General features: G+C 34.1%; 2 protein-coding genes across 2 annotated transcripts; one reads left to right on the top strand and one right to left on the bottom strand.

Annotated features, from left to right (window-relative positions):
- The first annotated feature begins 620 nt into the window (after positions 1–620).
- LOC131596255 (uncharacterized) lies at positions 621–2911 on the top strand. The gene is made up of 4 exons (XM_058868860.1): positions 621–914; positions 1428–1735; positions 1954–2164; positions 2281–2911. The coding sequence occupies exons 1-4, from the start codon at positions 663–665 to the stop codon at positions 2803–2805; spliced, it is 1296 nt and encodes a 431-aa protein (XP_058724843.1). The 5' UTR covers positions 621–662; the 3' UTR covers positions 2806–2911.
- A 1196-nt stretch (positions 2912–4107) lies between these two features.
- LOC131596256 (V-type proton ATPase subunit c''2) lies at positions 4108–6913 on the bottom strand. The gene is made up of 4 exons (XM_058868861.1): positions 6699–6913; positions 6529–6606; positions 4772–4942; positions 4108–4657 (listed from the first exon to the last, which is right to left on the bottom strand). The coding sequence occupies exons 1-4, from the start codon at positions 6827–6829 to the stop codon at positions 4489–4491; spliced, it is 549 nt and encodes a 182-aa protein (XP_058724844.1). The 5' UTR covers positions 6830–6913; the 3' UTR covers positions 4108–4488.
- Between the last annotated feature and the right edge of the window lie 4782 nt (positions 6914–11695).

Here is an 11695-nt window from a genome sequence, read left to right as displayed (position 1 = left end):
AGATACTCCACACTAAAATACGAACAAAACAGACATATCCAACATAGCCCAACATAACGGACCCCTACCTCAACTCCACCAAAATTGAATAACATCCTCACCTCAATTACTCCAAAATTGAGAAACCTCTTAATTTATGCAAAGACTTTATTTTCAAAAATATTTCCCATCTTTTCTTTTAATTTAGTTTTATAAAAAAAAAACCTATTTTCTCCATTTTTCTATGAATTTTACATGTCAATTATAAAAAAAATGGAAAACATACTATCTGTGTGATAATATTATTAATATTAATACACTTACATTGAGATAGCCTTCACTTAAAAGTGTGATGCTTATATATATATATATATATATATATATATATATATATATATATATATATATATATATATATATATATATATATATATATATAAAATTAAAATGTATCAGAGTGTCTTTTGTCTTCTATAATCTAAATTTTTTATCCATAATAAAAAAATCAATAATCAAAAAGTCAAATAATAAATTATCTGTAAAAACAATAAATATATGGCTATATGTAAAATATATTTTTGATGATTTATTATTGTTGAGTTGTCTCTATATATATCACATATATAATATAACCATATATGTATTACATGTAATAATTACTATGTGTCTGAATTGAAGAGAAGATGGATGGGGAAGGAAGAAAACCAAAGGCAGTGATTGTGGGAGGGAGCATAGGAGGAATATCAACCGCACATGCACTAATCTCAGCTGGTTGGGATGTTCTTGTCCTTGAAAAAACCACCTCACCTCCATCTGGAAGTCCCACTGGTGCAGGTCTTGGACTCAACCCTGTCTCTCAACAAATCATTCAATCTTGGATTTCACAACCTCAACAATACCTACACAATACCACTTTTCCACTAACTATTGATCAGGTCAGTAATCAATATTCACATTCTCTTCATTTTCTATAAATTCTGATGATGATTGATGATTTATGGATGCATTGAGTTCAGTTAATATTGCACTATACATATTGTTAGGTTGATTAATGTAATTAATTAGTTATGTAGATTGAAATAATTAATTATTAGGTATTGTTGTGAATATTATTATGGCTAATTGTGTTTATGTACCAATCAATTGATGAATATATGTTGTGTTTTGCTTTATACCATGATGGATTGGAACTTGTTATTAATTATGTCTAATGAGAGATCTTTGCCTTTAGTAGTTTGATCATCAATCTGTCAAATATGTCAGATGTCAGACATGTGTCGGTGTCTGACATACATTAACATATATGATTATGTTCAATAAATTCATTTTTCTTAAATTATTAGTGTCGATGTGTCAGAGTCGTTTCGGGTGTCTGTCTCTATGTTCTTTCTCTTGAAAAAAAGAAAGAATTGAAATGTTTTCCTAACTACTTTTATTTATCTTGACAGAACCAAGTAACTGATAGTGAGAAGAAAGTGAATTGGACATTAACAAGAGATGAAAGTTTCAACTTTAGAGCATCACATTGGGCTGATCTTCATGGTGTTCTTTATAATGCACTTCCACCACAAGTATTTTTATGGGGTCATCTTCTTCTCTCTTTCCATGTTGCAAATGAAAAGGGGACTTCTGTTATAATAAAGGCTAAAGTTCTTCAAACCGGAGAGATCGTTGAGATTATTGGAGATTTGCTTGTTGCAGCAGATGGTTGTCTCTCTTCAATCCGCCAAAAATATCTCCCCGATTTTAAACTAAGGTTGGTAAATTGTATCTTAGAATCGAGTTGAGTTCAACTTAATTGATATGCACTGATAATGTAAAGATTACTCAATCATAATCGTTGTATCACTATAAATACTTGACTTTATCTATCATAAAAGTTATACAAAGTTTGTGAATTTTTCACAATCAAAAAAGTTTTATGCCGACAGTGCATCGAAACTACTCTAAGGGTCAAGTGTATTTATTTTGCAGATATTCAGGCTATTGTGCTTGGAGAGGTGTTCTTGATTTTTCCGAAATTGAGAATTCAGAAACCATCGCAGGTATCAGAAAGGCATACCCTGAATTAGGAAAATGCTTGTACTTTGATTTGGCCTCAGGTACACACAGTGTGTTGTATGAACTTCTGAACAAAAAGCTCAATTGGATTTGGTATGTGAATCAGGCCGAGCCTGAAGTAAAGGTATGACACCCGTACGACACTGTCGAAAAAGTTAGACAAGTGTACAAAAAAGTTTTTTTACTGTCAGATCAGCTAGTGCTGAATGTATTTTAATCTTTGGTTTCAAAATTCTTCAGGGAACCTCGGTGACGACAAAAGTAACCAGCGATATGATCCAGAAGATGCACGAAGAAGCAGAAAAGGTATGGATTCCTGAGTTGGCAAAGGTGATGAAAGAAACAAAGGAGCCTTTCTTGAATTTCATATATGATAGTGATCCGTTAGAGAGAATCGTTTGGGACAAAGTAGTGTTGGTAGGCGATGCAGCTCACCCTACTACTCCTCACTGCATTAGAAGCACAAACATGTCAATATTAGATGCATCGGTGTTAGGTAAATGCATAGAAAAATGGGGAGCGGAAAAGCTTGAATCGGCTTTGGAAGAGTATCAGTCCATTAGGCTACCGGTTACTTCAAAACAAGTTCTTCATGCGAGGCGTCTCGGTCGCATAAAACAAGGTCTGGTGCTCCCTGATAGAGATACTTTTGATCCCAAGTTAGCAAGGAAAGAGGATTGCCAGGATCTTCTGCTGACGAACACGCCTGATTTCAATGATGTTCCTTTGTCGTTTTCTTCTATTACATCTTCCATTTCCATTTGATTGCTTGTGTTAGAATAGTTTTTGTTGATGAATAATTGTTATACCATCAATGCAATTGTTTGCACACTGACCCGAAAATAAGGCATCAAATTTTGTCAAACAAAAATGAGATTCAAGCCTCAGAGAATTCGCTGCCAACATTTTTAATCCATCAAAACTACAATAAAAAAATTCAATGTGCATATCCATTCTTCCTCTCCTAATCAAAGCATAATCACTTTTCTCTATAATTTGTAGTAAGTATAATCAATCTCAATGTCATATGTACCATAGAGCCTCTCTTCCATCGTTTACCAATTCTTGCATAATAATCTTTAGCCTTACTAAATGTAACAAGATCATCAACAATTTCTTTTTTTCTTGTTTGATTCTGTTGCAATTCTTTCAAAAGAAGATAGATGTTCATAAATCACACTATTCTATTCACCTCTCTTATCGTATACAATTCTGCACTATCACCTTTACTATTTGAGTAAAGCTTTGAAAATATGATTTGAAAATGAATTCAAATTTGTGTAAAGCTTTGAAATTATGATTTGAAAATGAATTCAAATACACTATCGCCTGCAGATAAATTTTCTACTAAACCCGAAGCAATTCGGGAAACCTCCTCCTTCTAATCCTTGCTGTAGAAGAAATTAATTTTGGAAAATCCTTGTTGGAGAAGATTAATTTCTTGAAAAGATTATTTCCAATCTCTTCGTAAAATCTAATGTTCCAATACTTCAAAATACAAATTATAGTATATAACATAAAAACAAGGCTAAAGAATGTGTAATTTCTATGATCCATAAGCACCTAGTGTTAGGGAAAGGTTCAAGATTTGTGAAGAACAAATTAACCGTTTAGTCAACAATTAATTTCCGACAACATGGACCTCACATCATCGGAATAGATTGACCCAACTCCCAACAATCTATTTGATATAAAGTCCAACACCTTATTCTCTCAATATTAATCACAACATCCCTTGGATAGAATGGTATTTTGAATTCCATTGGGAATAATAACTGGTCCCAATCTATTTACTCATGTTCAAACACTAATTTTGGTTTCTATAACAACCAGAAGACAATAATGCAGAGATATCCACAACTTACACCAGAAGGCTGAAGACAATAATGCAGAGATATCCACAACTTACACCAAAAGCTAGAAGCCACCAAATGAAAAAAAAAAAAGAAAAAGTGCAACACTTGTTTTTATTTTAATCATTGGTGAGAGACAGTTAAAAACTCTTACAATCAAATTTATAAAAATGTCAGCTATCATGCTTGAATTAATAATAAATGGATTGAAGAATCAAATCTAAACACTGATTAACATAAGCTTCTTACTCAAAAGAAATGAACTTCATTAGTACATCTCTGAAGTCTTGACATTATTGGCGAGCCCAAATAAATACACATTTTTTATTTATAAATGAATCAACACTAATGATTCAGTACTTCAAAAATACTAAAACTCAATCAACAGAGTGATGAATCGGATGACACACTTCCCTTCTAAAACAATTCATTGGTAGATAATACAGCCTACAGTTGTAATGGACGCAAGCTATCATGTTGGTTTTTACATTCCTGCTAAAATGGATAAGCAGAGAAGACATAATCACTAGAAGTACACAAAACATAGTGTGCTCTATTGTAATAGCATTCTCACACAGAGATGATACAAGGCAAACTAAATTTTTGAGGGCCATGTTGCTTGAGCCGACATAATAATTCCAACAATAACTCCAAATAGGCCAAGTGCACTGCCAAAGATCTCAATGACAAGAATCTTCACGAAGAGGGAGGAGTTCTGAGCATCAGATAATGCGCAACTGCTTCCAATTATTCCTACACACAACCTGCAACAACAAAAATAGTTGAGTTATGAACAACAAATGGATAAGGTCTCTCTTTATTATTCACCAGAAGAATTGTTGGGAAGATATGAGATGCAGGTAGAAAATAATACATACCCACAAACAAGATTTGCAAAGCCCACGATAAGCCCAGAAGCAAAGATTGCATATCCAGCTCTAAGAGATTCTGGTTCATAGATACTTGCTTTTGGAACGCTTTCTAGTTTTGTCTGCAGGATAATAGCCACAATAACACCATATATAGCAACAGCTTCACAGAAGATAACGCTGAAATGCCACAAACATGAAGAACTAGTTGGTTAAATCAAGTGCGATAAATTGTTATTTGGAAATATTGCTGCTGCTCCAAAATAATATTAGTATGTAGGTAGTACATTATCACATGTAATGGAACACTAGCATTCAAGGCAGTTCAGAGATAGCAATCTTAAATATAAAGATCGAAAGGTATTCCAAATTTCACATTAAAATACAGGGTTTACAACCTTATTTACTGTATTTAGATTTAGATTTAAGCTTTAAAGGTTTGGGAAAATATGCTTTCTGTATAGGATGTATAGGTGGTTATTTTAAGGATGTTCAGATCAACCTTGCTTTGTATTTGAAACAGTTTATAATGAAAATCTTAGATAGTGCTTTTTAAAAATATATATTCTTCTCTAAAACAGAATCAAACCAAACACACACCAGAAGCAAAATATTACTTGAATTCTAATATTAATCACTTTGCCATGGTTTGATAAAGGAAAATCAAAAGTTTGTTTAGTTTGAAAAACATATTCTTTTTTCTTTTGTCACAAATAATTTAAGTGTCACCTTGTTAGCATTTTATCCGGACCTGAGAATTAACGAAAAAAATTGCAAATTACAGGGTTCAAACATCAAAATAACTATGCTGAAGGATGGTGGGACTAGGTTCCTCTTGTTAGAGCAGGATTCACCTCGGTAGAGCTAGGTTTCACGATTCTATGCAAGTCTATGAATGTCTACCCCTACCCGAGTTTACAAATAAATGATTTTGTATGCTAGTTAACTTGATTTTGATACCTGAGTTGTAAAGTCATACGATTCTAAAAGTTAATGCTTGAGAGTTTGACAACCACAATTATAAGCAGATACAGGAAATGAAAACAAAAAGGTGTATAACACCAAACAATGCTTAAAATTTTGAGAGTCACCATGCTCCCAACAGATTTTAATCACAAAAAAAACGTCACAGCAACAAAATAAAGCTATCTTAATTTCAGACATTCGAATGAAAATTCTGAAAATCACATTGAGCAGAGGGTGAAATAACCTTAATTTACCATTTGACTTAAATGATTTATCTAAATTAACTCTTAAAGAGAAGTCGACATGGAAGATATATACAACTCCAACTACAATGCTACTCAGCAGTAACTGATAAGCCTTTTCCTGCTCGATCAACAATGTCATACCCTCATAGTCATACTACCCTTAAGATCAGACCAGCCGATCGTTTATTATCAACGAGAAACAAAGATTATCACCGATTATCAACAACAAACAGATGCCCAATACATAGTAAAATCACTTCACCCACAAAACTAAAATGACAGGTTTCAAAACTTTTCTATAATTAAAAGAAATTGCTTAACATCGCAAAACAGTTCGTCACAAATGAGTCACGAAACAATATGATTGGCCATTCGACCATGTTTTCCACCAAAATCTAATTGAAAAGTTTTCTATATAGATACTTTCACCATTGTAAAACTTATCAAACACCTCATCGAGAATCATATACATTATTCAAAAATTAATTACACTAAAAAACGCCAAAGAATTATAAAAATTGAAAATTCACACGAATTGAAGAAAATCAAAATTACCTGATGAGATTTTTGGAAGTGATTCGAGGAGCCTTAATTGCAGCACCGATCAAGCTACTACCGGTGATATAAATTCCCCTAGAAATATAACATAAATAGATTCAATATTCAATCGTAAGAATAACGGAAACGGAAGATCGGAAACGGAAAATTGAGGAGAAAGGGATTACCAAGCGGCGCCGAGAACGGAGACACCGATTGAAACAGCGATACCGATTGCGGAGAAGGTGTAGGGAGAGATCCTAACGAGCGCCGCGGCCCAGGAGCTAGAATGCGCCGCAATGATTGCAGAGGTTGACATGGTTGATGGTGTTCGTTGTGAAGGATCGGATCTCAGAGGTTGTGTTTTGTTGTTAAACCACGTACTTGGAGAGAAAGAACTAAAGCGGTGTCGTTTTGGTTTTGTGAATGCGGAAAATGAATATTTTTTATTTTGTTTTTGGTCATAATAAGATGGATTTTTATTTATTTATTTTGGTAAAAAAAATGAATATTTTTTTGTCGAATAAAAAAAGGAATTTATTTTTTCCATCCTAAAAAAATTCGAAAATGCTCTACGATATTTTTAGACGCACTCATTTCACATCAAATACATACGTAAATGAGTCAGATCTCTCTTTTTGTCTTAATATAATTTGGAGATGCACTTTTGTATTCACCTTATATGCACATCATGCATTCTTAACTAAGACACCTTTATGGGTGAATACGCAAGTGTATATCAGTAATCTGCTACAGAGATGCAAATTTTTGTTTTTTTGTTTTTAAATACACTGATGTAATAGACCATGTAGGTATCAAGATATGACTAATCAAATATGCGTGAGAGAATGTTGGAGGATTCATACCTGAAAATGGTACATGTGAATTATTAGTAATGACGCGACACAAGTGTTATAAAAATGATACATAGACAATAAAGGATACAAATATATTACCGTCAATAACTTGCAGCGAGCTGTCATCTTTTTTATTTTTTACTTACAACTTTCATCTAACTTGGAGTACAGGTAGTCCAATCAAGCAGCCCCCAGTTGCACTCACGAATCCGCTTCAAGTCAACGAATCATCTGAGGTAAACCACATCCACGTAATAGGCATTATTGTCTATAAATATGGATGTGTCAACCAAGTACAACATGTATGCTCTCAATGCATATGTTCTATGATGTATAATTTGCTCATCATCACCATCAGTCTGCTCTGCCGCTGTCAGCTAATGTGCATATGATATCTCTAGGAATTCAAATCTATCATGACACCCTCGGGTGTCTTCTATCTCCTTCAGGGAATCTCCTGGGTCATCTCCCAAATAGGTCATCGTCATCTCCAATACCTCGTCTGTAAGAACAAGATTGGTTCTGCATCTAACCTTAAGTTTTGATGATAAATTTACATGTTATCTTAAAGAAAAATTGTTTACTCTAACGGTTTCTGTCTAGTGTGTAGCTTTTGCTAAATAGGTTATGACTCTAGTAAGAAGGTGTGTGTCATCATCAGGTTATGAACTCAACACTCTGGAAGAATACCTTTGATATGTTACAACGGAAGTCAAGATTCTGAAATGCTTCTTATGCAACGGTTCTAAGGAACGTTAGTAGAAGAGCATCTGATTGTGACTTTGCAAGGAAGCTTTGCTTCTGCTGTCCCAAGTTCGAAAAATGTTGGAGACAAAGTTCTGCTGAACAAGTACTGAATATCTAAAGACATCACTTCTGAAGATCAAGTGCTGAAGACAAGGTTCTGCTAAACAAGTTCTGAAGACTCTAAAGACTTAGGTTAAGAAGACTCAGGTTCTAATCCTTCTACAACATGCTTCAATATATATATATCAGAAGCCTCTGAAAACATAGAAGATCAAGACTAGAATGCGTAAGATGGTGAGTATAAAAGTATAAAGTACACTATGACCACTATTCTGATAGGGTGGCGTAAGGACAATCCTACTTATACTTGTTATCTACCATTCTCTCCATGATAGTTGGGGACAAAATAGTTGGTTTTGTGTTTCCTATTCTACCTTCCAACAAATCTATCATTCAGCTATAAAAGGAAGGCTTGGAAGAATTTGAATACAACTAATCAGTTCTATAAAACTGCACCAAAGCGCTGCAAAAACACTAATATTCTTTGTATACTTTTGTATTCTTAGCAAGGAGCTCTTGTTCATATTTTGCTATCAACACTTTTGTGTTGTTGTAATTAAACATTATGTAATATGCTTATTAGAAGCATCTTTGTATATACACCTTTGTAAATCAACGATTGTTGATAGGTTCCTTGAGAGACTAGGTGTAGTTAGGATTCTCAAGAAGACTTTGCTTACAATCATAGTGGTTTGGTAATAAGGATCGACTGAACTTGTTGGGGTTGTCAACAAGGTTGATAAGACTTATTGTGGTTGTTTACAGCTTGGCATTAAGGATCAGCTGAACTTGTTGGGGTTGTCAGCAAGGTTGATCGAACTTAGTGTGGTTGTATGTAGCTTGGCAATAAGGGTCAGCAAACTTGTTTGGACTTGTCAACGAGGTTGATCAGACTTATTGTGATTGTCTGTAATCGGTGGATTATAGTGGATTAATTAAGTCCTTGTGGATAAGGCAAATCACCTTGAGGGGTGGACTGGAGTAACTTAGTTAACAGTGAACCAAGGTAAAAATAATTGTGTTCATTTATTTTATTAACTTGTTAGCTTTGTGGTTGAGTTGCAAAAAGATTATATTTGGTGCAACCCAATTCAAACCCCTTTTTCTTGTGTTTCTTGTACCTTCAATTGACATCAAAGCTCTTGTTCTGGTTATAAACACTTAACCATGTCAGATAAAGATCCATAACTTTTCTGTGAAACACCATGGCTAATCCAACACCATCACCAGTTATCAACGAAAGAGAATACTATAGTGATAAACCTCCAATCATTGATGGAGAAAGATTTGATTACTGGAAGGACAAAATATAAAGCTTTCTTCTTGGTTATGATGTTGATCTATGGGATATGGTAGTCGATAGCTACAAACATCCCGTTGATACTAGAGGAAACAAGGTCAAAGGAAGAAGTATGAACGGCCAACAAAAGAAAGAGTATATGAATCATCAAAAAGCTAGAACCATTTTGTTGAATGTGATCTCCTATACCAAGTATGAAAAGATAAAAAACAGAGACTATGCTAAGTCTATATTTGAAGATGATAAAACTATGGAGCTTTCAATATGGAAGATGATAAAACTATTGAGAACATGTTCTCAAGGTTTCAAATTCTTATTGCATGTCTTAAAATCCTGAACAAAGGGTATTCCAGATCATGTAAAGAAGATTATTAGAAGTGTGCCAACCAAATGAAGGCCAATGGTAACTACACTTAAACTTGCCAAAGATCTCAACAACACCTCTCTTTAAGACCTTGCCAGTTCTTTAAAGAGTCATGAGATAGAGCTGGAACAAGATGAACCTCAAAAAAGAGGAAAATTTGTTGCTCTAAAGTGTGTGAGAAAGTATGAGAAGACTAAAGCTCCTCAAGCTAAGGAGGAAGAAGAATCATCAAAAGATTATGATGAATAGGAAAATGAGTTATCACTCCTTTCTAGAAGAATCAATCATCTCTTGAAAAGGAAACAAGGAGAATAGTTTAGAAGAGCTAGAAGGACATGTGGTTGCTTCGAATCTACTTTAGGGATAAGAAAGTACGGTAGCAGCTGAGAAGTTACCATCTATGAGTGCAAAGAGGCAGACCACTACAAGAATGATTGTTCAGAGCTTCAGAAGGAGAATCCTAAGAAGAAGTTCATAAAAGGCAAGAAGAAAGGGCTTATGACAACATGGGATATTTCAGATTCTTCAAAAGATGACTCTGAGGAAGAACTTGATAATGTGACGCTAATGGCTCATGTTAGAACTTCTAACGCGAAGATCCATCTAAAAGATGAAGCAGACTCTGATTTAGACACTAAAGAGATATCTTTAGCAGCGCAGCTGAAAAACTAGTCACAGTACCTAGATTCTGGTTACTTGCAACACATGATGAGAAATAAGCATATGTTCCAAAACAAGGAACTTAAGCTTGAAGGCATCGTGGGTTTTGGAGATGAACAAAAGGGGAAGATCACAGGCTTCAGAATAATTGGTAATGGCTCTCTCCCCTCTATAACTAATGTTTTACTTGTTGATGAATTAATGCATAATTTACTGTCCATAAGTCAATTAAGTGACAATGATTATGATATCATCTTTAATCAATAATCTTGTAAAGTTGTTAGTTAGAAGGATGATTCTATCCTATTAAATGGTAAAAGGAAAAACAACATTTATTATATTATACTTTCTCATCTTAAAGAGCGAAGCGTAAAATGTATTATGTCTATTAATGAAAAGTAATGGATATGACATAGACAATTGGGACATGTTAGTATGAGAAGAATATCTCAGCTAAACAAGCTTAATTTAGTCAGAGGCCTTCCCAATCTGAAGTCTTCCTTAGAAGCTCATTGTGAAGCATGTCAGAAGGGCAAATTTTCAAAATCTTCTTATAAAGCAAAGAATGTTATTTCTATCTCCATACCATTGGAGCTTCTGCACATTGATCAGTTTGGACCAGTGAAAATTGCACCAATCAATGGAAAGAAGTATGAATTAGTCATCGTTGATGACTATAGCAGATGGACGTGGGTGAAGTTTCTTAGACACAAGGATAGTGGGTTATGTCACATTCTGTGTTCACTGCCTTTTGTAACCAAGTATAAAATGAGATGAGTCTCAGAATTGTCAAAGGTATAAATGATCATGGTGGAGAATTTAAGAACAAACACTTTGAAAAGATGTTTGACAAGAATGTCATTTCCCATGATTTCTCTTATCCTATAACTCCGCAACAAAATGAAGTTGTAGAAAGGAAGAATAAAACTTTGCAAAAAATGGCTAGAACCATGACCAATGAAAACATGGCAAAACACTTATGGGCATAGGCTATAAACACGACGTGTTACATCTAGAGCAAAGTCTCTATAAGACCTATTATGGGTAAGACTCCCTATGAATTATGGAAAAACAAGAAGCCCGATATTTCTTATTTTCATCTGTTTGAATGTTCTTGTTTTATCTTGAGTACAAAATAGAATCTTAACAAGTTTGATTCTAAAGCTCAAAGTTATATCATGTTAGGATATTCTTAAT

The sequence above is a fragment of the Vicia villosa genome, linkage group LG4 (assembly GCF_029867415.1).
Source record: "Vicia villosa cultivar HV-30 ecotype Madison, WI linkage group LG4, Vvil1.0, whole genome shotgun sequence".
Classification (NCBI taxonomy): domain Eukaryota; kingdom Viridiplantae; phylum Streptophyta; class Magnoliopsida; order Fabales; family Fabaceae; genus Vicia; species Vicia villosa.
Note: the sequence above shows the minus strand (reverse complement) of the source record. Positions and strands in the feature narration are given on the sequence as shown.